The sequence below is a fragment of the Atractosteus spatula genome, chromosome 3, assembly GCF_055471065.1.
Source record: "Atractosteus spatula isolate fAtrSpa1 chromosome 3, fAtrSpa1.hap1, whole genome shotgun sequence".
NCBI lineage: Eukaryota > Metazoa > Chordata > Actinopteri > Semionotiformes > Lepisosteidae > Atractosteus > Atractosteus spatula.
This window is the reverse complement of record NC_142708.1, coordinates 46,951,250-46,978,901: the sequence shown is the minus strand read 5'-3', so window position 1 is coordinate 46,978,901 and position 27,652 is coordinate 46,951,250. Positions and strand designations below refer to the sequence as shown.

The window sequence follows — 27,652 nt, the reverse complement described above, 5'->3', positions numbered from 1 at the left end:
TTTATGTATAAAAGCTTGTTTATTATGTGATTACATGTTCTTGAAAATTAATACTCTTTGCTTTCATTCTTTCAGCCATACATTACTTCAGATCAACCTGTAATAAAAGTAATGAAAGGGCCTATTATTTGCGAAGTTACAAGCTCTTACCATCATTTCACCCATTCTCTCCGTCTTTATAACGTGCAAGGTAAGAAACGTTAGGTCTTTTTAAGTATCTTTGGTATTATTGTTTTCAGTTGCATTTGCTCTTGTTTTAAAATGTTCTGCACCCTGTGTCAACTGAAAAAAATGAAAATGTTATACAGTTATATGAACTAGGTTGCAAATACATCTTAATAGTATGTCTTTGTTAAACTGGATTAAGTGCTTCAATAATCTATGGTTCTTGTATTTCTGTTCTACAGTATATGTTTATGCTTCTTTTGCATGCTACCTTTATGTTCAACAATTTGATAATCTGCCTTTGTTTACACTTAAAAAATGAAAAAAGAAAACAGTCAAATTGCATAGAATTTAAAAAGCTTATTTGTTAGTATTTTTATACAATCAGGTGACTAACTTGAAGTTACTTTTTAAATTTGTATTCATAGCCTATTAGAAACATTTGTCCTGATTTTGGCTTTAATATTCAAGCTCTGGACAAGATTATAACTAATTGAGTTTCCTTCTATTGCTCATGAAATTTTAGAAAAATAGAGGATGCATCACATTTGTTAATTATTATTCAGTTCCAGTGTTGTACAAATAATTTTATTTTTTTCCTTTGTTTGTTGCTTACTCCAGGCTTCAGGCAAATATGAGTTACTTGGCTGGTTTTCAGATGATGTTAGTTAACTCTAAGGGGACAGACCTCTGCAACCAGTGAATTGTAGTATATTGAACTGTTTTCTCAGATAAATGTAGGAAAAACAAAAAATTGAAGTATGTGTGTAAGGGAGGGTAATTTTTTGCACAAATGCAATGTAATTTTTCCATCCTTCTACTATACTGTTTGAAAATGTTTGTAATGCATTTAGCTTCTAAAAATTATGTAGCTCAAAGCTATTTGTTTAATGATTTGTCTAGGTAGGATGTACAGAAAAATAAAAACAACTTTAAATAGTTGAGCATTCAGCAGAAATTTTGACATTGAAGTCACTGTGTATGTGGTTGATAACTAGATAACTAAAAGCCTAGAAATCAGTTGACCTTTTTTAGGGATCAAGTATTAAATTAAATTGTAGCACAAGTGTAGGTCTTGAAATGCTTGTTTTTTTTTTACTGGAATATAGAGGAAATAGTATTTCTGCAGGTAATAACAAATAATAGCTACAGTTTTGGTAGTCTTGTGGCATTAGTTGTTGCATACTACGTGAATTATGGAACTGTAAACCGGAAGACACTGTGTAGTTAAAGGTTAAAGTATAAACATGTTTTATTAGATTATTTAAATCCATTTCAACATGGTACCAAATGTCCATTTAAAGATGACAAGTTCCCACTTTTCTTTGTACAGAATGCATATTTGCATTCTACAGCTCTGCAGCTATAAGTATTATTGTTCAGTACAGTGATATTACAAACTTAGACCATGTATTGTTTAAACTTTTGAAATTAAATATTTTATATTAAGAATATGTCATGCATTCTTCATGTGATAGCTTAGGATTTTGATGTTTGACAGACCATGCACCCTTCTTGGCAGCCATTGGCTTTGATGATCATATACTGCTGTATGTACAATATGTATTTTTCACTTTGCTTGCCAGAATGTGGATTTTCACATGCACATAGTGAAATGAGCACATTGTACTGTGTATCCAACAGAGGAAATACTCATGATAAATTAAAGAAGGGTTACATTTTAAAGTGGTTACTGTTTTTTGCTTTATACTGTTAGGAATAGAATCACTGTTTTTAATTAGTGACCAGTGCACATCTTGATAGATCTAACAAATGTTCTCTTCAAGTAATGTTCGCATTAGCAAATTGTTGTTTAGGTGGTTTCCATTCTTATTTCATTGGTAACAATTTATTCCTCACAAGCACCTTTCATGCCTTTAAAGCAAAGAAAATGACTGTTGTGAATGCCCATACATGCCAAATACTTGTTTAATTTAATAAAAAGCATGTCTTTGATTGTAGGCGAATATACTGTATATTTCTGTTATCTGATCTGGAGAGCCTGACAAGTGTCTGTATAATTTTTTAATATGTTTTAGGAATGACAATTTCATAAACGTTCTGTATATTTAAATAACTTTTCAACACATATACATTTCCTGGTGTCAATCATGATTCTTATATTATTTTAAGTTTTATTTTTTCTGCAAAGTGAAGAATAAAACATTCCAAACCCAGGTATGCATGCTTTAATTGTGCCTCCATCCCTGTGTTCAATTTTAGGAGTGGAGGGGCAGTCTGTGGAGATCTCCAATATCGTGGATATAAGAGGAGAGTTCAACCGTGAAATTGCAATGAGAATAACATCAGATCTTAACAGCAGTAATCGATTCTTTACAGACCTTAATGGTTACCAGGTATGCAGTCTCTCTTTTTTCTTTAGATTTAAAAGAATGTAACATTCAGGTAATACATTATTACAAACAGACCACAAAAACAGCATTTTCAAGTCAAAATAATGCCATTTTATTTGAGGGGAAGCAGATGTGCTATTGCTAACAGATTTGAATAGCAGTATGGTTCTTTGTATATCATTTGTGCTAGTGCTATAAATAGTGATTTCTGGAGAAAAGCATGATCTTTTAATGTTCCTGTATACTATGTTCACAAAATCAAACCCTTTACAGATTTTTCTGTTTCTGTATTGAAGACCCTTTTTGGTATGGTGATGTAAAGGTTTTGCAAAACGGAAAGTCTTTAGGTTTGGTTTCTTTTAATTGATCCTTGACTGGAAGAAAACACTTTGATTACAATACTGAAATGGAGCATTTTCCCTGAAATCCTCTGGTGCGCTGGTCCTGAAAGTTACATTTCTAGCCATTATGAATGAAAGCACTGCATGTATTTTCATAGTTCTGCAGTGACACAGATTGAAAGCTATTCACAAGAGGTTTATTCCTTTATTTGTGTTTGCTGGCTGGAGAATCTTTACAAAATGTAAAGGGAATTATTGTTCAAAGTCTTAAAGTACTGAACACACCACGCAAAAGAATGATCAAAGCTGAAGTAGCCACAAAATATTGAGATGCCTCAAAGAAAAATTAAACAGGGAAGATCTATGAATATTCATGAAGTCGCCCCACTGCCTCAGTTCTTGTATGAAGAACAGATGCTAAGAATGTCTTATCCTGAGATGGTGCACTTTACATTACGCCACTCATGCTATACAGCTTCTGCTAGATGGAGGCTTTAATGTTCTTGTTATTCACAGAGATTATTCATCCCCAAAAGTACACTTATAAAAAATAAGCCATCTTGGTTTGGTTAGAGATAACAGCAAAACAATAGGTGTATTTGGAAAGTTGTGTTTTAAAGGAGCAGAGGACTATTGTTGACCAATATATCAGTCTTTTTTTACTTTTAAGGGAACTCGTAACAAGTTCAACCAGTTAAGGTGCTAGCATTAAGTGTCAGTTGACCCTATGAACCGAACCATAAATTCCCCAAAGAAGATTGGAATTAGTCAGATAGCACTTTGTCATTTCTTGGTCAAACAGACTCCTAGAACTTCCTGGGCTCCTGCAGGCTTGCAATGACATCACTGGGAGACAGGATCAAATCTTCTGCCCGGTGATATGGAATTTGCATCATATCGAAAGACAAACAATTTCATGGGTGGCAGGTTGCAATAGCATGTCTGCATCCTCCTCATGCGCTACAGCAGTCTTTGCTGGAAGTTGAAGACTAAACAATTGCTGTTTACAAAACCGAATTGGTTTAAAATAAGAAATTGTTTACATGACCATTCTTCCTCACATCACTCGGAAACTTTGATGCCCCAGCAGTAGCATTCTGGCTAAGTGCCGCAGACAGTCAGATGGAACTAGTCAGCTGGGGCTCTCTCTTCTGCTAGAAAACACAGTGGCCTTTGTAGCTTCCCAGCTGATGTGCAGGCTGAAGCTGCTGGAGGGTTTCCCGCCTTTTCCCCAGTCATTGCTGAACTTCCTGCAAGGGACTGCAGCATGTGGCATGTTAAGAGATATGTGAATAAAGGGTAGGCAGGTTGGAAGAATCTGCCTACTTTTCTTCATCCTCCAACATCTGTATGGATGGAAGGTTTCTAGCTACAATATGAGTCAAACCATCAAATACACACTTAGCTATTCCAAGCCAGGACTGTTTAACAATAATTGGCGATTCTGAAAAAAGAAAAAATCAAGAACTATTTAGAAAGGAAGGCAGCTAATATATTTGAGAATTTTAAGTATTGTTTTTTATTGTCAGATATTATACATGCAATGTTAATATCAGTTATGGTTTTTAAATTAGATTTGAGAACAGTTTTTATGTTGTTCCTCACATATCTTCTTTTTAAAAACATTGGCAGTGTTTTCTTGGTTGGCAATGTACTGGAAATTTACAGTGAACAGAAACACAAACCAGTGGACACGGTTGGACACTACATGAAAATTGTAGGCGTCTTGAACTACCTAACCTTCCATTTGGTCAAAGTTGATAGAATCACTTCTTTCAAGAAATGGCTAGATGAGATAATTGACTCAATTAACTACTAGACAACAAATGGGCTAGATGGGCTAAATGACCTCCTCCCATTTGTAACTTTTCTTAGGTTTTATGTGCAATAAAAACATTATGTTCATATGTAAGCATGATTGTGTTGCATTTAACTTGTTTTATTTGGCCTTATTTGTACATCTGTGCAAACTGAAACTTAATCAGTTACAGATGCATCCATTCAAAATGAGTGAGGTACACCACGGTACCACGCGGTGGGCATGTCCCATCCTAACGCGGTATAATGTGTAACGCGTCATATGACGTCATATCAGAAAGTATCCGGAATCACCTTGTAAAACCGCCAGGAGGAGCCAATAAAGCTTAACCTCTCATGTACAGCATTTGAGCTTTTAAATTTAAACTGTGTATTACAGCATGTTAATCATCAGTCATTAAAAAGTTGGTATATTTTATGAAAGCAAGATTGCTCAGTTGGGCAAAAGTACACAACCTACCTTTATCATAAATATTTTAATTATGCAGAAATATTTTATGCATCAAAGCCTTTACCGAAGATATTACTAATAGTATTAATAATGAATGACCTTGGACAAGCTTTAAACTCAAAGTATTACGCTGGTCCACATTATTTGTAACCGTCATTTTCAATGAAAATACTTTATTTTTTCATCGACAAAAAGTAACACCACAGCATTTCGTTGATCTAACTAACAAAGATGGGACATTAGTTAGCCAATATGATAAAGGAATAACTTACTTTTTTGTTTATTTCTTTAGCACATTTATTTGAACATTTCCATCGATTGTACAAGCACTGAAAAACTGTTCAATCCCTAGTTCGTCTGGCATTTTCTTTTACTATAACAGATATAAAAACTCCCTTGCTTTTAACAGAGCATTTCATAATTTGTAACAACGAAAATGATTTAAACTGCGATACTTTTATCATTCAATGAGAGCTCAAAATATCACAAGGATCCTCAAGAGATCAACAAAGACAACAGAAAAAGATATGTGTATAAGATACTGTCCATGGGAATCCAAGCTTTTTTATCTACGCTAAGAAGTAGTCTTTAAAATTTCTTCATCACACAGTGAAGTCAAAATTCCTGGATGTGCCTATATTAGAAAATATGGACTTCTTCAAATGTATGTCGGGCAATCAGACTTCAGGACCGGAATTATCCGTTTTATAATGGGGAATATAGTGTAAAATCCTGGGTTCGGTAAAATGTTTCAGGCATTCGTGTGAAGGGCAACAGAGCTTTCACTGGCCGATTATCATTATTATCATTATTATTAATAATGATATTAATTTAAGGGTCTAAATATCTAAAAAAATGTATCTATATAGCAGATAGTATCACTGTATTCCACTTTCTTTGTAAACACGGAAAAACAGATTCACAACGCGACGCTGTGTCACTGTGTAAAAAAAAACGGTTTGAACACCCTATATTGTAATAAGCTGCTGAGCTAAGAATAGGAATGTTCCTGCTGTCAGAGGGAGTGGAAAGTGCCTGCGGTCATTTAATTAGTATTACAATTAACACTGATTCCCTTGTGAAGATATGGACATAAGAATGATCAGGTGTTTCCGTCAACACCTTCCAGCAGCACTCCTGTGCCCAGACAAGAGAGAGACAAGCCCGCCAGCCCGAGAGAGAGCGAGAGAAACACCAAGGTGTGCAGAACCAGGGAACTATTTACATGGAAAACGGGCGATCTCCCTAGACTGTCCGCCCATTTCACTGTTACCTGGATACCTCTTTATTTAGAACTCACTCTCTTCCCTGCCTGTCTGACTTCTTTTAATCCTTCTGTGCCTGGATTACAGCGGGTAAGATATTTTTCCAAGAAAAAAAGAGAAATTAAAAAAGAGAAATTTCACCAGAGCCTCTTCTCTTCTTGTGTCTAATTTTTAGTTTAGAAGGATTCAAGCAGGATTTTACATGAAAGGCAGCGACCTCAATCAATCCCAAATCATAATTGAACCCATTCAGAGCCTACATTACATTTTAGCGTTTCATTCTGAGCAGAAGACCCTCACACCTGAAGAAGGCTTGTGTTTTCTCTCTTCTCTTTTAAGCATGTGTACAATGCTGTAATACAGTTTAAAATAATTAAAAGTTTAAACAGTATCAACTAAACTACATTAATATAAGTATCAAGTGGTATTAAATAAATACAGCTTTTTAGTATAGATTACACTTTTCTAAAATGTATTTAAAAAAATAAAAACTATTGCAATTTAATCTTTCCACGTTTGATCCCAAAATCCCAAGAAAAATAAATCTAAATGGGGAGAAAGCTATGCTGAAAGTTTATTAAGATACTTAGAAGACAAAGATAGCAATTTATGTTGCATTTGTCTGATTGTGAATCAAAAAATACATTTAATTAAACACGCGTTTGCAATTTAAATCAAAATGGGGGTAACGGGGACTCTCTCTCTCTTGTTATCAACACTAGTTCAATTATGGCTCTTCTCAGATACTGTAGTTCGGCATTCAGGTAGATTGCCAGGCGGAATAAAAACAGGTTTCGATAGTTAATAACCACTTTTTATGCGTGAAACACTGGTGATTTTTCTTTCTCCTGATCAGTTTAGAAATCTGTGTACGCTGTAAGGTTTTTACTTCCTAATTAAACTTTTAAAATACACTTTTCGAATAGAAGCAGCATATGCTGTTGTCTTCCTGCTATGTAGAACAGATCAGCAGGTCTTTTTTCCCCAAGATGGTGTCAGCCAATCACCATTCTGAAGCCTACCGTAATCTCTGGTATAGGGACACCCCAGAATTCTGTCGCATTTTCATTTTAGGAAATTATGAAACGCTCGGTTAAAAGCAAGGAAGATTGTCCGTTATAGTGGACATAAAAACAAGAGTTTGCTGCGGCGTTATTGGAAACCCAATTTTAACACAAATCACCAGCATTATATCCTAGAAGACACAGACAGGCGCCAGTGGGAGTGTAAAAGAAAATGCAGACGAACTAGGGATTGGAAAGTTTCCAAGTGCTTGTACAATCGATGGAAATGTTCAAATAAATGTGCAAAAGAAATAAAAAAATCATTTATTCCTTTTTCATATTGGCTAGCTAATGCCCTCTTTTTGCTAGTTACCTGTGGCTGTGTTTCTGCGTTGCGTAGCAACGAGTGACTATATCCTCAGGCGGAGGAACGTAAACAGCTTAATTTTCATGTTAAATAATTTTCTTTAATTAAAATTCATTCTATACAGCAATCGCATATTTGGGGACCGTTTCATAAAACTTTGATGCTTAAAATGTTTAGGGAGAAATGGAAGACTGGTGTGTATTTTTTCTTTAAACTACCAAGACCAGCCATATACAGTACAGTTTACTACAGTAATATGTTTATGTTCCTAAATTAATATCGTTTATGACCTTCAGATGTGTTATGCTCCTCTTCTTTTTATGCTCAGCTACTAAAATTTCCCTTTAGTAGTAAAATTTCATATAAATATTCAATACTAAGTAAAGAGATTAAATGATTAAATCTTTTCACTACTGACCAATGCACCACGAGTGCCCCTGTCGGTCATTTTGGCCAGCCAATCACTTACCGCGGTAGACTGCGGTGGCTTGTGGGTAGTTGCGTGCAGTACGGGTTTCTACCGTGCATTTTGAATGGCTGCATCTGTATGTAATCTCACTTAAAACCTTGTTTTCAAATTGTGTAACAACAATGTGTAATATGCCAGAAACCTGACTTCATGAGTCTCCTTAAAGAACATTTAAGTTAACAGAAGCAATTCTTCCACCATTCACATTTGAATTATAAATTTTCTCTTTATAACTTTAAAGGCTATGATAATCACTTAACAACTAAAGTGGTCTCGAGACACAGTGAGGCTTAAGACTGGTCTTGAGGTCACAGTTATTTATCCTGGAATACTGTCTAACTAATGGCATGATTGTGACAGTATTGAAATTCCAATAACCCAGAGTCTTAAGCTCGTTTTTCTTATTGCGTATTACTGTACATTTTAATTGTAACTTCGTTTCTGTTGTTTTCTGTTGTATTTCAGGTTTGCATACATGTCAATGCCTGTCATCACAGTACAATACACTTTCAGTAAAACTAACGTGCAAACCAATGCTGAATACTGAGTAGGCTACAATGGTTTATTGTTATAGAAATTATAGTACTAAAATAGTGTTAAAAAACCATGGGTGTTGTGGGCAAGACTCTCTTTAATCAGTGCCTCAGACATGGAAGATCTTGACTTTTCTGATGCAAATATTCAAGAAAGATGCCATATACCTGTAAACTCTGATCTGCAGCTTATAGTTTCCAGGTTCGTTTTTGGATTCTGTCACAATTTAAACTTAAATGTATGTTAGTTAGGTGTCGGTGTGTTTTGAATTTTCAGATTTCTCACTGTTTTCTAGAAAAGTTTATTTTAAGGCTTTTAAAGTCTTTTCAATCTGAACATTTACCTCTTTTTAGTCCAAAGTCATTTAATTCATCTTTGTATAGTTGGTGAAGGCAGTTCTGGGTTACATTGTGACTTATTTTGCTTTACTGTGTGGCATTAGTGAGGTACTACATATAAATTATTTTAAAAAGACAAATTCACAGTCCTCCCCATTATTCTATTCTTTATTTAATTTGGGTCCACTTGTTTGCTTCCAAATGATAAGTGCACTAGACTGACTCTAAATGTAATTGGATTTTGAGGTATGAAGCTGCCCTAGACCACTCTGATAAATGTGAGCCTGCCCTTAACTTATCTATGATGTGTTGTTCATCACAGCAGTAGCCTGCTTGTTATTTTGTTACCATGCCTGTAGAGTAAATTGTATTCTGCAAGAGTCTTCACTCAAGACAGAATCTGTCAAGACAAGAGATTTGTAATTACCTCATTTGATTTTAATTCAGTGTTTTTGACTTGTGGATGTTCCGTGGTTCAGGTAGCATGGAATGGCAATAACACACATCATATGCTATGGAAAAAACAAGATAGCAGTTTTCAACCTCGCCTCCTGTCATGCTCCTTTAATTTGTCAGTCAATCTGTTTTACAAAAAGGAACAACATTTTTTATTCTTTCTCAAGTATTTTGCATGGCAATGTCTTTAACCAACAAAATAATACGTTTTCTTCCATTCCTTTACCATCCCAGTCTACATCACCACAACAGTAGCACAAAGATTCCTGTAGATGATTCTCATTGCTTTATTATCACACACAATAACCCCAGCTTTTGTGTGTTCAAAGTACAGCAAGTCATACTTAACCAATGATAGCAGAATTTTTGCAGATGTAGAGCATTGCTACACAGCTGAGAGCATACCTAAAGGTAAAATGGGGAAGTTTTTCCCCAACTTTTTATTAGTTGGGGAAAAAAGCAGGTACAGAGTCCAGATATTTTTTGACCCCTTACTCTCAGACAAAATCCAAGAAAAATTAACTTTCGTGCTTAAAAAAATACAAAAAAGGGGAGGCTTTAGCAAACCTTAGGTAAAAGCTTAAGTAAAGATTCAAAAGTGAGAAAATATCTGTAAATCACTACTAAATATAAATCAAACAGTGTAGATTCAGTACCAAACCTTAATAGTGGCACAAGTGAGGGGTAAATGGTACGTTTGCATGTAAATAATCCAATTCAACTCCTGGTTGAGGTAATCTGATTTTACCAACAAACCAGGCAAATTTCATCACAGCACTACAGGAATCCATTAATACCTGGACCATTTGCCTTATATACAGTATTTATTAAGTGACCTCAAAATGAGGGTTAGATCCCTTTCAATTAAGAGTATGTTTAAGGATTTTCACCTAAATACATACCTCTACATATACAGTAATTCAAGATGCTAATACAGAAATTCCTTGCCAAATGAGAGTTTACCAAATGTGAATTTGAATAGCCATGGATTTATTTCTCTATACCCACTTGTGTGTCGTGAATAATTATACTTAAGTATATGCAAATTGATAATGTCCTCTTGTTATCTCTCACTGGAGTACGTTTTCTTTAAGTGCTGTGCATGTGGTATAGTGTACTGTATTACATTTCACACTGATTGGTCATTGTACCAAGTAGTGATAGTGATTAAAATATATACTATTTCTCAGAAACATGCATACATATATACTATAGTTACTTAAGCAATTTAAATGGCTCCTTAGCATATGAGAAAATGTGTGCAATATGAATGATGTTTCTAGAGGACAAAATAAAAGTTCTTGATAAGTCGTGAGAAGGTCATTGCAATAGTCCCATAATACTTGTAAATTCTTTTCAAAAGGAGACTGAAACGTTTGTCTGCAAGGTGTAGTTTAATAACTTTAGCAATAAAGCAATAAAAGGAGAGACAGCATCAGTGGATGTGGACGAAGCATCCCAGTTTTGTGATGAACTGAAGAAGTTGATTGTTGAAAAAGACTATTTACCTGATCAGGTCTTCAGTGCTGATGAAACTGGTCTGTTTTGGAAGCATATGGTTGATCAGAACGAATATTAAAAAACTCTATAATTTTTCAAATTTATTATTAGTGTGTGACATTGATAGCATATGTTTTTTTTGTTTTTATTGTGATTTACTGCATTTTACTTTATTTTGGTGTTTTTGTATAAATGTCATGGAGGTGAATAAAAAGGTCTAAATGCTTAAGTAAAGTCTTAAGTTAATCAACCATGAATTTACCTACAATGCGGGTTTTAGTAATGTAACCCATGCAGTTGACGAGGGATTACTGCATTAGTCATAATTTTATTACATTAAGTACTTAATAATGAAATGAAATACATGAAATATAGGAATGATAAATGTTTTATAGAAAAATGGTTTCAAGGGGTTTTTGCCTAATAAAAATATTCAGAGTGATTAATTTAATTGAAATTTTACTATACCCTAATGGATATTTCTGAATTTATGTGTAATCAGTTCTCAGTGAAATTATTCCAAATTTCATGATTTCATGATACCCTACTGGACATTTCTGCCTTTATATAGCTATTCTCTTTTGAGTGAAATCATTGTAGATTTCATGCACCAAGTAATTACTTTGAATTGGTTGATCCAATCAGGCTTCTGAGAACTTCAAATGCAATTACTTCCAAATCCTTTCAAGTATACAGTATATGCTCAGTGTTAGTACTTTGTATAGGAAACCATAAATAATCATCATGTTTAATGCACATTGCACATAATAAATAAATACAAGACCACTACTGTGCTGTATTCTTTATGTTTTAATTGAATATAAGGAATGCATGGTATTTGTAATTTTAGCAGCAGGAACATCAAAAAAGTTATAAGCAAAAGGAAGCCAATCGGCCCATATAGCTTCTTTGGTTGTTAGTAGCTAATTGAGCAAAAGATCTCATCCAGTCATTTCTTGGAAGAAGTGATCATAAAGGCTTCAACAGCTAGGCTGCATGGCTTGTTCTAAATCTCCACAATCCTTTGTGTAAAAAAGAACATTCTGACTCAGTTTTAAAATCAATTCACAGTTTCCCACTTATGTCTTTTAGTTTCTGTTTGACTATTGATTCTGAGTCCACCATCCAACATCCATGGGGAATGAGGACTGTCGAATAGCCAAATATGCTAGTTAGTCAAGGTTTAATAATAATAAACTTTATTTTATATAGCGCCTTTAAAAGTGGCTTCTCAAAGCGCTTTACAGGATGACAATAACAATAAATAAGAAGAATACAACAATAAAAAAGAAGAATACACAACATAAGACACAATTACAAAATTAAGAGGAGACCGTGAGTTGTGATACTAAGAAGAGCAGAGGGGTGAAGAATGGAACCAGTTAAGTAAAGGCTTTTCTGAAGAAGAGGGTTTTGAGTCTGGATTTGAAGGAGTTTAGAGAAGGTGACTCTCTGATATCCTTGGGCAGAGAGTTCCAGAGCTTGGGGGCGTAACAGGAGAAGGCCCTGTCAACCATACAATGTAGACGGGCTTGGGGGACAGCAAGGAGAGCAGAATTAAAAGAGCGAAGGTTGCGAGGTGGGGAGTAGGGTGATAATAGTTCAGACAGGTACTGAGGTGCCAAGCCATGCAGAGCCTTATAGGTGAGCATGAGGATTTTAAAGTCTACACAGAATTTGACCATAAGCCAGTGCAAGGACTCCAGGATAGGAGTAATGTGAACACTTGCACTAGACCTAGTCAGGATTCTGGCTGCTAAATTTTGGACATACTGCAGTTTGTTCAGAGTAGATTTAGATACCCCGGCGAGTAGAGCATTACATTAGTCAATTTGAGAGAATACAAATGTGTTGATCGGCTTTTCAGCCACAGTTAATGATAGCATAGGGCGTAGTCTTGTGATATTTCTAAGGTGAAAAAAAAAAGTTTTGACAGTATGCTGCACATGTGGGTCGAATGTTAAGCCAGAATCGAATATAACCCCATGGTTTTTCAATTTTGATTGAAGCTCAAGTACAGAGCCATCTACAGATAGGGTTACAGTACTGGCTTTACGAAGTTTATGTGGGGTGCCAATAAGCATGACTTCAGTCTTGTCGCAGTTAAGATGAAGGAAGTTTTGAGTCATCCAAATTTTTATGTCAGAGATGCAATTAGATAGAATAGAGACAGCCACGTCAGTGTCAGGTTTGGTATGGATGTACAGTATATTTGAGTATCGTCAGCGTAAAAATGAAAGCTGAGGCCATGTGATCTTAAAAGCTGACCAACTGGGAACATGTAAATGCTGAAGAGCAAGGGGCCCAGTATTGAGCTCTGAGGAACACCAGACTTAACAAGACCAATTTCAGACCCGTACCCATTGAGAGAGGCAAAGTGACAGCGATCAGTGAGGTAAGATTTGAACCATTTGAGGCCATTTAAGTATAGTATCACTCCACAACTTTATCAGAAAGTTATCTGTAGTCTCAGTTCTGTTCCACATTACTTTATGTGTACAGTATATGTTGTCTATAATACAGTAATTTCCACTGTGTGTTTGCAGCGTTACCCTATTAGTCATGGCTAAAAAGTGATCTAATGATGTTATAGCAAACCAGCATTATGAATTAAGGTATGTGAATGGTACATAATTGTTATATAATGTTTTTGCAATTATCTTGCCATGGATTCCAGTGTATTAGTGTATAGTATATTTTAATACTAACATTGTAATAATGTAATTTTTGGTGGCCTGTAGATCAGTGTTTAGCCGTGTACCGCTTGTGCCTGGAGTGCTATGTTTGTATGTTTTCCATGTGTTTGTGTGGGTTGTCTCCAGATACTCCAGTTTTAATAATAATTAATCATTGCTTACACTTATATAATGCTTTTCTGGACACTCCACTCAAAGTGCTTTACGGGTAATGGGGACTTTCTTCCATCTCCACCAATGGGCAGCACCCACCTGGATGATGCTATGGCAGCTATAGTGCGCCAGTACGTTCACAACACATCAGCTATTAGTGGAGAGGAGAACAGATTGATGAAGCCAGTTCATAGATGAGGATTATTAAGAGGCCATGATTGGTAAAGGCCAATGGGAAATTTGGCCGGGACGCCAGGGTAACACCCCTTCTCTTTTCAAGAAATGCCATTTTTTATGGCCACAGAGAGTCAGGACCTCAGTTTTACTTCTCATGCAAAGGACGGCACATTTTTATAGTAACTGGAAGGTTAATTGGTTTCTAGGGAAAACTTGCCCTGGTGAGAGTGTGTGCATGTTTGTGTCTGTGGGTGCCCTGCAATGGTGTCCTGTCTTGGGTGTATTCTACCATTGCTTGCAAAGATAGATTTCAACTGGTTAGAAAATGGGTGAGTGCAAATAAACTAGATAACAGTGTGTTCCGAAATTTTAGCTTGCATGAGATTGTGCTGAATGTAACCAAGTAAGTCAGGGAGTACCTGTAATAAAGAATAAGGAGAAACTAAACAAAGATAATACACTTCAGTAGATATTTACAGTAAATGAGCGTGTTCTTTGGGCAGTTTCTAGTACTACAGAAAGCTGATAACAACAGAGGATGGAAGCTGTTCCTACGTACGGGCATTGCCCGGGCCGATGCTTTGCTGAAACAAGATTCCAGTCCCTATACAGACAACACTGGCAGTCACGTAATTGTCTTAAGAGTGCACAGAAATGACTGGAGAAACAGTTCTGAGCCCTGCAGTGTCTTTTTATCCAGAACAAAGACAGGTGATGATTGGTCAAAAGTTTAACGGGCATTTGAGACCCACATGGGATTACCATGCCCTGCAGGTTCCTGATTGGAGATGAGTAACAATGACCTCTGACATCTAATGTAGGACTGCAATCCAGATGTTCCCATGAATCTCACAGATAGGCGCCAGGAATGGCCATGGATAACGATAGCCAAAGATGGCTGGGCGCATCCCCATCTGGGAGTTGTCCCTTATCGGAGAGAAAACACCTTAAATCAGAAACTACATTATCTGTAACTGCTGCATTTTCCAGTCGCTGAGTGTTACCATGGCCTTCAAAGCCTGGGAGAGTTTTGTATACAACCTATGAATAACATGGTCTACCGGTAGAGTATACAGTATGTGTGACCTAGCAGAACAAATGAAACACTAAATAATACATCTTGCACTGTACTTACTGAAGTGTTATACTGTGACATGTCTGTGATGAGGATTATGATAATAACAGTAATTCCATAATAGTTTGTATTATTATATTAAATTCAGTCCCATTGAATGTGGAATAATAAAATGAAATAGAATCCTTGTAACTTACTGAAGCTCTTCCATTTTTATAGCTGGATGAATGATGATGTTTAATCATTGATATATATATTTTTAAAAGAGCTGTGAATGTGGATCACAAGTATGATGGAGCTGGAGGTGGAGCTGTTTCAACTAACAAAGAAGTAATAGAAAGGTTAGAATGTTACAACATTATATTTGCAAACTTGCGACAGGAAATTTGCTTAACAGGTTGGCCAGGACAGCAGAGAAGATACAGTAACTGTGCACATCTTCCTCCTTAATACGCAGTGCTGAGTCACACACCTTTTTTCACGTTGCAGGCACTTCAGTGACTGCAGCTGAGTTATCTTTAGCTCCCATTGATAACACCACAAGCTCATAAGTACTCTGTATTTGTCACTGTTCCACAACAATCTAAAAACTATAAAAAGACAAAAATATGATACTTCATATAATTTCATCCTAAAAAATCTCAAAGCACTTCATATACATAAATGGGCTCCCACTTCATTTACCACTGAAGTGCAGAAACAGCCTGTAAGATGCATCCATTCTATACTAGCAGTCCAATGCACATCAGTGCAGAAGTCAGAAAAACACTTGCATTGAGAGGGAAATTTAAGGGAAGCAAGTCCAGCACAATTATAGTGGATTTAAAGATTTATCCAGGACACAAGGGATTAACACCCTTACCTTTAACAACAATACCATGGGATGTTTAATGACAAAGTAGTTTCTTTCCTAATTTAACTTATCACATGAAGGATGGCTTTTCCTATACAGTGTCCTCAGTACAGTAAAGTTTCCTTTGTGACCATAATGGGATGTTGGGTTGAAAATTTCTGTTACGACCCCAAGTGTCTAGGGGTAAAGGGGTATAACATTTAGGATAATTCTTTTGGAAGCAGGGGGGGTTTTGGTGAGGGACTAGGAAGCGTGATAACAAGGGTAAGGAACTAGAGTGGTGCCAAAGGAAAGAAAATAACAAACAAAAATGGAGCTGGCTAGGACAGTGAGGGAAAGCTAATCTGACTACAAAAGAAAACCCGAAACACACGGTCTTCGGCGTCTTCAACACCCTAACTAACCTGCACTGACTACCCAAAACCATACAAGACAAATAAGCCAGAAGCAAAGCGAAGCGATAACCAAAACCAAACGGGACCGAAGTCAAACGAAAGGCCTCTCCTTGCTGAAAACCTCCATGTTATATAGTGCATAAAATTAGTTCTGATTGGCTGAGGGCTGATTGATGATGACATCATATTGAAAGAGTGGTGTGATGGTTGGCCAATGGGGAAGGGAGAACAATCAAGGGTCAGCAGTGTGGACATAACAGAAAAAACACACACAGAACACACACTGGGACGTAACAATTTCAATGAAGAATGCCACCCACTCCAGTGACAAGGTAGGGACTTATTTGGGGGGAATCTCCTATTCCAGTACTGATTTAATTAACTTCTGAGATCTTACAAGTTTAATTGGACAAGTTAAACAGATTTTCTTTTTTTTTTAACTTGCTACTGATTTGAGACTGGTAAAATCTGCAGTTCAGTGTTCTGTGGCTGGAGGTCTGTCACTCCTGGGGTGGAAGATGGTTCTCAGTAGATCAGTCACAAATGACTCATGTAAGCTTAGACTCAAACTGGCAATGTCTTGACTACAAGTGAAAAAGTAGGCTCATTTTAAGTGTGTTTAATAAATTCTGCTTGCTTAAACGTTTTGCTTAAAAAACACAGTCTCAGTAGCTAATTATGATTAGGGCTGCAATTTAACCATGAAGATCATGGTTTGTAAGAGCTATTCATAAATCATAAATTCTTGAAGAACTCAATAAAAGTTCGAGAACAAATTGTTACACCTGGGCAAGCCAGAGCTCGTAGCCCCCAGTCTCCATGCCAACTGGCTACGTTTGCACACAGAGTCAAACACCCCCCGGTGCCATGAGAAAGCGATTGGGACAGCTGCCTGTGCCTCCAACTCCCACCTATCAGTTACTTACCTTTTCAGCTCCAGGATACTTAAACCTTACCTTGTCCACAATCTGACGCTCTGTCATTGAGCTTCCTACTTGCTTTGCACATGGAAGTGCTCCTCGCCTGCCAGCCTGCCAGTTGTCCTTCAAGAACTCCGCCTGAATCTGTCATCTAGTTGCCAAGCGCCATGTTGTTGACATCCTTAGCAACCAACCTGACCTACCTGGCTTCACAGCTTCCATATTCTGCTCTGCCTGGCTGCACCCAACTTTCCCTGTTCTGTTCTGTCTGCCTCCTGTCTGCCAGCCCAGCTCATCCCCTGTCCTGCTAGTTGGTCTGCCTTCACCAGGACCCAGCAAGTGTCAGCCTTTCAGACATGGAAATAGAGAAATCTTTTAATTCCTTCCACATACAGCTGTTGACTACTATTGTTTTCTGCACCCCTATTGTGCTTAGCCAATAAGGTTTGTTAACTGAGCAGTGAAATGTGGGAAGCGTGCATCAGTGTGAGAGGGAAAAGATAGTGATGCCAAGTACAGAGAGGAGCAAAGTTGTAACTGCAACTGCTAAAGAAAGACGTAGGACACTCAAAGGGAACTTTTTATGGACTGTAATGTCATTTCAAACTGTAACTGTGACTTTTATTAAAAGTACTTTTACTAAAATTATAGCCCAAACTGTGATTCTAACAATGTGTTACATTATTGGGTTGATGCATAGACTCAGCCTCCATATTTTTTCTCAATATATGAATAGAACTAGGGTAATCCTAAAACTGTGGTCTTTGTTAGTTTTGTACACAAAACCATCTGTTCTTCTTTTACAAGATAAATAATAAGCACAGTAAAACTGGTACCAGTGTCTAAAGAGAATGTATCTTGAAATTTTGTCCAGCATCACAAGCACTCCCTGGACTCTAGTGCCATCAGTGTCTTACTGACATTGTAACTTAACTGTAAAACATTTTCTCAAAGTGACAGACTTAACCTAATCAACTGCAGCTGTTTAGTGAGAGCCATACTGTACACCAGATGTTTTGTAAGTTTTCCATCAATGCATTTCCATTTTGTAGTAGTATGGTAAACACATGTGTTTGTACCTTAAGCAAAATAAAGTAATTACATTATACATTTCCAGTATTGGAACAATTTTATGGGTTATTTCTTTTCAGAAATAATTTTCTCTCAGGAATATTATTCACAGGAAGTACAATATTTTTGTCTCTTTGTTCATGTTCTTAATAAGATGAGTTAGGAAAACATTTTAAATAAGGGTGGCAAATGTTATTATTAATGCATAACAAACATGATATTAAAACTTCATTTGTCAGATATAATCATTTATAATAATAATAATCAGATATAATAATCATAAACAATGTTTTATTAATAAACAGTAGTAGAGACTGGTTCCTGCTTTTAATGGTTATTAACACTGTTAATAATACATATCATAAAATTTCAGATCATGTAATGAAGTTATTCATTTAATTTAAAGCATTATCAATGTTTTTGTGCTAATGCAATACTTTGCATTAGAGTGGAGTGTGTGTATATATGCACTTAGTTATTGATTTTGGTGATAACATTTCCTAGTTAACACAAAAAAACAGTGAACACCTTTGATATTGTTTAAATCCTGTGAATATTTTACTGGCATAACACATATTCTTATTGAATTCTCATGTTCATGATCACAAGCATGTGAACAAGCATTTTTTCAGAGAAGGGAATCCCTGTTGCTTTATCCATTTGTTTATGCCCTCCTTAATATTCTGAATATTCTGAATATTCCCTGGCATTGAAAATGCTAAAAGATGGAGGTTAGAAACTCTTGAAATTAAGGTGTTGTGAGAGTCTGCAGAGAGGAATGTAATGGTGGCCTGTGTGTTGTATTTACAGTACATTTAACCATGCTTTGGATTTCGGCAGTGAAATAGAATAGCAATGTTCAGGAAACCCTATTGTCGGTTTATTAATCTATTATTAATATGCAATTGTTGATTTAGTTGAAGGTCTTTTAACATTATTATTTAGTAAATATGCTTCATCATTCATGATAAGTCGATATTTTTCATTAATGATTAGGTCATTATGAAGCCTTTCTGAGCTCTTTTATTTCTAAAAGCCTAATAAAACATGAGTTAGATCTATGCAATAATTAACTGTTGACTGTAGTTTGGTTGTTTATTTTCATACAGTGATTTATGTGATTTATGTGAACCAGTAAGCAGAACAGGAAAGTGAGGATGATGTACTGTCCTTAAAATTTATGAACTGTGGACACTCATAGTGTTATAGCTATGTTTCCATCAACATGTCAACACATTTCTAACAAACCTACAGAGTAGGCTTTCTACAAGAATCAGAATAAAAAACATGCAAAAATATATTTCCATCAAATTGTATTCTAGAAAGCAAGCAGTTGTTTGCAATTTGATATAATGAAAGTAAAAAAAATATTCATAAATTGTCCTGATCACAGCGTAAACAATCTGATGGGGAATGTAAATCATCTGTAAGTGCTTGTATGTTACAGTATGTGATGAGTTTCAATCACTATAGCTCATGTTGTCAACCACTGTCACTGCTATACAGTATATTAATAATGGATTGGTCTTCCATTACTGCACACAAATAGACTGTTACACACAAATTATATAAACCCTAACATGACATATTCTGTATAATGGTAGGATGAAAGATGTTTTAAAAATAACTATTTTTTCTTTATTAGAATTGTAGCCAAGTTGAAAGAAATTGTCTGGTGGATTAGACTGCTAACCAGCAATAGACAGGCTTTGAATAATTTAAATGATGGACAGAATAATGGAAACACTTATCAAAAAAGGACTCGTATTTTACAGTAATTAAATTCTACATGGTTAATGAGCACAAAACCTGGACTCTAAGCTATTAAAAAACATCATATGGTCTGATAATTTATCTTTTTTTTTCTTACATTTGAATGGGTTTATGTTTGGAGAAAGCCAACGGTAGCCTTTCAACCACACTGCCTATTACCAGCTGTTAAACACAATTGTTGATCTGTTCTGTACAGCAATCTATTGGGAGTCATTGGTCCTGATTATTTCTCTGCATGGTAGAATTACGGCCAAGGAATATGAAGTGAAGTTAGACTGAAAAGTATCCTTAAAGATAATAATAATAACATCCCCATACACACTGCTGAACAGATTCAAGAGTGATTTAATCAACACCAGGATGAAGTCAAACATCTTCCATTGCTTCTCCAATCACCTGACCTGAACATCATTGAACCTTTATGGGAAGTTTTAGAACATAGAGTGCTGGGTCGATTTTCACCTTTTTCATCTCTCACAGAAATGGAGGCTTTCCTTGATTAATTGATTAAGAATTGCCCAATATCAAACTGGAAACAGTTCAAGACTTGTTTAACAGTATTCCAAGAAAAAATAAAGCTGTTCTAAAGGCAAAGGGTGTCCCAACTACGCTGAACAAATCTTTGTATATTTCTTGGTGTTTCCATTATTTTTTCCAATTTCCTGTCAATTTTATTTTCAGAAATGTTGTCATTTGTTCAGATCTGTAACATAAATTACCTTGGAAATGTTGGCTGTGAGTTCTTTAAACTCTTTATAACACTGACTATTAATCTCACAGGGAGATCACTGCAATTTAGAAATCATTTAAAATTGCTTACATGAATTAAGTGAATTTCAATATTTGTGTAATTGTTTTGTATTCTTACACAGAATTTAGCACATTAGGGAATTGTGCCAGACATTTATTGTGAAAGTTAGACTTCAAATACTCTATTATAGTAGTATTTTTAACAGCAGACAGCATGTAAACCGGAGACTGTTTGGCAGATTTATAGATTGGTAAATTTTTGTTTTGTTGTTAAAATAATTGCATTTAATACTCAACACATGAGGTCTCAGTTTATTATTTCCTAAGGTCATTTACCATTGTAATGTGAATGCATGGGGAGAAAACCTTAAACATAAAGAATAATACTGCAAAAGAAGCCTGTAGAGTTTATTTTATGAATTGTAAAATTGAACTTACATCTAAGTTGCTGACAAACATTTTGAAATTTTAACTAGCATGTTCTACAAAGGCATGCGTGTCTGTTTTTATTACTTGCACTGCATGTTTGACAAGTATCAAGAGAGAACGGGTCTGCGTGGGGATTACTGCATTGTGAGTGATTGGGTTGTGCTCTCAACCTCAGGAGGAATTAAAAAATATATTGCATGTTTATGTGTGATTGCAGTATAACCAGGACTGCAGTGTGTGAGACTGTGTTACTCTTTCTTTCACTGCACAGCTTCTTGTTCCTTCTGCAATGCAGTCCATGCAATTTGTCCCCCTGTTTTGCATTTTGTTTTTGTTTTATGTGCTGTTGCTAAGTAATAGTAGTGTAAGAGGATGTGTGTGTGTAGGACAGACAATGTTTTCCAGTTGTATAAGTAATGAGGGCTGCATCCTGGCATATGTTTTACCTAAAGAAAAGACAAAATACAGCAAAAATGTAGTGCAAACCAACATGGTAAGCAAAAACCAGTGGAAAAAACAGAAAGCTCTTTATTGCATTTCAAACCTAATGAAATGATAGGCAGTTCAATAAAATGTTTGTATTTTTTTTGTAAGTTTGTGTTGGTGCTGGTGTGTGGTTTTTTGAGTGCATTTGTTATTTTTAATCCTACAGTTTACCTTATGCAAACAGGACCAGATGTCCATTCTATCCATTTGCAGTAACTGCTTTATCTTTAGAAATTTACAATGACTTGGAGTCTAACCCAAGAACTACAAAGCTACACTATATTCTGGATGGGACACCAGTTCAGGGCATATACACAGTCATTTGTGGTGCTCCATTGAGCCAATTTTGATTAATTTCTATGAAAATTAACCTGTGTTCTCTGTATTAGAACCTTCATTGTTGGTATAAGCCAACATGCAGAGCCGAAAGTGAACAATAATAACATAATTTAAGAGAGAAATATATTTATTTAAATGATCAAGTAATAGGTTTATTCCATGCTGAAAAAAAGAGGAAAGAAAACACAACGTTTCGGCCGTGGAGCCTTCTTCAGGTGTGTTTATTTAAATGATGTTTGACATATCTATTGTGAAAGTCCCTGTCCTTTATGGAATGTTAAGATTAACCCCAAACCAAATTGAACCATGTTTCTAATTTTGGGATTTTTGTCAGTAAACAGTCCAGTTGTTTTAGCATATCAAGTTACATTACTTTAGGTAACCTTAGTGTATAGACAGTGTCGTGAAATGCTGTGGTAATGGATTAAATTGAGTAAAAGGAACTACTATGACATACATGGGCATGCATTTAAAAGTTAAGAGAAATATGACACTTAATTCCCGGGCATTTCTTGTCAAAAAGAAGACTGAATGCTGCAGGTTAATGTTTGAAGAAAATTACAACCCTCAAGTGCTTCAGATGTACATATATTCATTTGAGAATATCAGGGTGGTGAAATTGGCGACACAGTAATTCCATTAGCTTTGACTAAAGTAAGACTTTTCTCTCAACATTTCTTCATCAAAATGTGGATTGTATAGTACTACCAAGGTTTTCTAGCTCCACTTAAAAAAGAGTAGAAATAAAATTGATGCCTACTTTATGTGTTGCTGAACAGAATAGGTTATTAACCCCAGTGCAGAAGCAGTGTCCTAAGGCAAAGGAGTGTAATGGTTTTTGTTATAAATCAAGCTCGGGTAGAGATTTTTAAACAATCTCCTGCACATGGGTTATTTTCTCTGTATCGATTGCATATTCCAGCCACAGTGCATCTTTGTCAAAGTAAACTGCAGATAATTGAAATTCAGTAAGTAACACCCCAGGCCTGCTGTGTGATCACTGGAGTCACTTCTACAAGAAAAAGGACAAGGCTGTCTGTTGTAAAACTGTTGGAGTAATCACAGATTGAATGTTACACCGTAGAACTGGAAAGATTGATCTGGGAAACATGGAGAGAAAGGCTATAGAAGTTCAAAGAAATAGATACTCATGTTTCTCAGTAATCACTGTCAGACTGTGTTGTGTTACTACAATTTTTTCCTTCCTTTGTCATACTTCAGTAAGAAAGTGCAGGTGCATACACATATATTCTCTCCAGTTACTCCATTATTGTTACATTGGAAATTTTCAAGAAATAAGAAATTTTTAAATAGCCGATAAGACACACTTGTATAGTATGGATTTAATCAAATCTTTTAAACATAGTGTAGATATAAAAAAAATCACAGAATATGTGGAAAAATTCATAACACAGAATTATTATAAGCTTTAAATATGAAATGTTGCAAAACTGTCTAAATGAAATAAGGTGTGACCTCCCTCAGCTTTAACACAGTTTTAACACATGGTTGTATAGACCTGATAGGCTTCTGGAGAGACTGTTGTGGTACAGTATGTTATGCTACCCTTTATTGTTCAGCTGCAGCTAGCTGGGATAGGGTTAGGCCTGGACATTGTTCTAGAGAAAACTGGCTACTGCAAGACCTCCACATTTTTGAAGAGGTGGTGTTGTAATTCTTCCAATCTGGTCTTGAATTATCCTTCTTGAAAATTGACATTTCTCACTTGGTCTGTAGGATTGACATTGACACATTCATGCTGACAAACATTTTCTTTCCTTAGGTAGAGCTAAACAGGTAGAAATTTTGATTTCTTCTTTCTACTTTTATGCATAGAATTAACCCTTACTTACACACTTCCACCAGCACACTACTTGGACCAAAGATTAAAAGTAGCATTCATTGCTGACTACAACACTCCACACATCCTGTCTGCTCCAAAGAAGACAGCACCTTAGTATCTCAACTGGAAACATTTTACCGCTTGAATGGCCTCTGAGCTCTCAGACTAAATTACAGGCATTCTGCTTATTTTTAGGTTATTTTTTTGGTACTCTAGCCACTGCAGCCTAAACACAACTTCACAGATGGTTCAAGGTTAGTTTAGTAAACCTCTGAATTTTAGGACTTGGCCTGTTGGTCTAAATAAACATGTTTAGTTAATAAAATAACAGTTTTGTGGTTTATTTTGGGTGGTCTTAATGTGAGACATATTTGGGTTAACATGTTCAGTGTTTTAATAATAATAAACTTTATTTTATATAGCGCCTTTAAAGGTGGCTTCTCAAAGTGCTTTTGAAAGATAGCTGGAAGATAGCTGCCAACACCATTCTGTTATACTGATTTACACAAAAATGAATTAAATGAATCAACCTTAAAATAAGCAAAAATCAAATGCTCTTTTATTTTTTGGATAGTTTTCATTCAAGTGATATTTTAAATCATTAATGCATTTGCTGTAACCTTTATTTCTTCTACATCATTTTACTCAGTTTTACACTAAGGGCTGTAATTCTAATTCACCACAGAATTAATGTGATAGTGTCACTTTTTGCAACGTATTGATTTGAAATTGTCTGAGCTTTTTAAAATTTACATTATGCAACATAACTCAACTAGATTTATATAGTTTTCAAACAATTCCTCAGTCAGACACATGATACTAATCTTCACAAAACTAGAAACATTAAGTACACCTAAATTCAGTTTTAATTACTACATCTTTAGACATTAGGAAAATAAATTAGAGTTGTGGTAATTCAAAGTAATGAGAACAATACATCAAGCCAGACTACACAATTTTGTATAATAAGGTGGAATTGTTTTTTTTTTGTTGTTTTAACTGCACATTTAGAACTCAAATAAAAACTTTTGGAAACCTGATTGTCAAAACAAGTGAAAACAATTCTGGTCAGAAAGCAAACATGTACAACTTTGAAAAAATTAAAAATGAGTTACGTTAAAGATTCCATCCATTTTAATGGATAGTGTACTCATTAAAACAAAGTTAACATAAGATAAAAATAACAGGATTAAGTACTTAAAATGTAATAAAGGTATGTGCATCTCCAAAAAAAAACTACATAGCAATTTTGAATTTTGCATTTGATTTTAATCTAGTTAAATCACTTAATCATGTGTATTAATTATTCATCACGGTTCCTGAAAGTAGTAATACATAACATTATGCAAAAAAATACCAATTTGAAATATGTTCATGTTGATAGTACAGAATATAATTCAAATAATGTAGATAGCATTGAATTAACAACACTATATAATGATAAAACGAAAAAATGTCCACAGTCCAAGATAGCTCATGTTATAAGGACAAAATAACTGCCCAATAATAGGAACAAATCCAACGATACAAGAAATGGCAACACTTATAATTTTAAACCATGGCAGAAAGCTAATTGATCTTCTGTTCAAAACTACACTATACCTAAAACTATGTAAAGATGCAGCCATTGAAAATGTGCAAGGTGTAATGTGGTATACTGCAACAAATGCTACGGCATAACGATAAGCAATGCATTTCACCGCTTTTATTTTTTCAAATAATCTGATGAAGGACTGCACTACTCCGTAAATCTACCAGGTGACTGTCACACAAATCTTATTTTAATCATAACAATTAAATGTTTTTAACCCATGAGTGCTTTCCTGCGCTAATCATATTGTATGGTAACAAGAACTGTTTTTTTTACATTATACAGAATTATGAGTACATGTGTATAAGTAATTATTAGAAATTTTTATTTTCGATTTTGATTGTTGAAAATATACATAGTGAATTTAAAAATGTATCGTATTTAAAAGCAAACATACAAAAAACAAATAGAGGCTAGTACTGACTTGAATGACTCAAAGAATGACTTACAGTCGCGTACTGTAAGTTGGATTGGAGCTGATACAAGTCTGCTCTATGTAATTTTTTTTAAGAAAACCACATTTTTCCACAACAATTCAGCAATAATTACAACAAAATATTTAGATTCATAATATGCTGTTTTTAGTGTGTTTCTCAGTAATTTTGTGCAATTGTTCATAAAATATTTTTAATAATTTGATGAAATTTGTCTCATTTCAAAATGTTTGTTTGGTTTCATCAGTAATTTTAATTGTTTTTTGTGTGTATATATTAGATATAATGCTTCTTTGCATTCAAATGGAAAGTGAAACACCTCTAATTTTTGATTAACTTATTCATGCAGAGCAGCGCTTTAGTTCAGTGTTAGAGTTCTTCTCAGACAAGCTGATGGCCCAGGATCAATTCCCAGTGCACAAGTTGTGTTTTAAAATTGCCTCTTGGAGATAATAAAAACTCTTTATATATTTTATAAACAACAAGCAATTAAAATTAGCAATGTTATAATTGCTTGCAGAGGAAGTGAAACCAAATGCACGTTTCAAAATAAAATGTTTTGAATAAAAAATATTTACTGAAAATATGAAATTAGAGAGATAACATACACAGAAATTAGAGAGATAACATGGATTCTTTGTCAATTTTCCTTCATCTCCAAGTACATGACACAGAACAGCATATTATAAAGCAGAAATATTTTCTAACTTGAAAGTACTTATATAACTTACGTTTGTTCAAGTATATATTGTTCATTGTCTTTAAGGTCAGAGAGTCACCTTCTCTAAACTCCTTCAAATCCAGACTCAAAACCTTCTTCTTTAGAAGAGCCTTTACTTAACTGGTTCCATTCTTTGCTCCTACTGTACTTAGTACCACCATCCATGGTCTTCTCTGTGTATTGTAATTGTGTTTTATCTTGTATATTCTTTTTATTTATTGTTGTTGTCATTCTGTAAAGGCACTATATAAAATAAAGTTTTTTATTATTATTATTTAATTTGAGCCTTGCAAGTGCAAGAAAATGTGGTTAAAACAAGCACATCAATTGTTTCCCAAAATAATAAGTGACAGAGCTAAAGAAGTTTTGAGTTTTCACACACATTCTGAATGGCATTTGTAGACACCCTTGTAAGAACCCAATGTGTTTCTGAGGTGGAAGCTTCTTCATTGGGGATTTCCCATCTCAGGTTAAAACTTTCTTGCTTTGTAAATTTCCATCAGGCTGTCTCCACTTTCTTAAAAAAAAATAGAAACTGCCAGATAGACTTGAGACTTCTAAAAAAGAGATGGAAAGAAACAGGCATACTTTAAAAAGCATGAATAATATCGAGACCAAGGTGAGCAGCATGGTATTATAGAGGTAATTTGTCTGACCAAACTGGATAGAATTAATAGAGGTGGAATTGACCATCTCAAACACAGAAAAAATTAACGAGAGGAACAAGAGAGTTCATTATACTCATTAAGAACATTATCTCATTAAGAGTTTAAAAATCTGTAGGGCTTCCCCTTGTTATCAGAGTTTCCCTAGTGATGGAAAGGCTTTACAATTTGCAACATTGTTTATTTAAGATAATTAAACCTATGACCTAGTTGCATTCT

General features: G+C 35.1%; 1 protein-coding gene across 2 annotated transcripts in view; it reads left to right on the top strand.

Moving 5' to 3' along the window:
* man2a1 (mannosidase, alpha, class 2A, member 1) overlaps positions 1–27,652 on the top strand; it is a 248,185-nt gene that overhangs the window by 186,909 nt on the left and 33,624 nt on the right. For both annotated transcript variants that reach the window (XM_088911950.1, XM_088911951.1), the window contains exons 16-17: positions 76–190; positions 2,389–2,522. In XM_088911950.1, the coding sequence (XP_088768076.1) occupies positions 76–190; positions 2,389–2,522 (249 nt within the window). The remainder of the gene's footprint in view (positions 1–75; positions 191–2,388; positions 2,523–27,652) is intronic.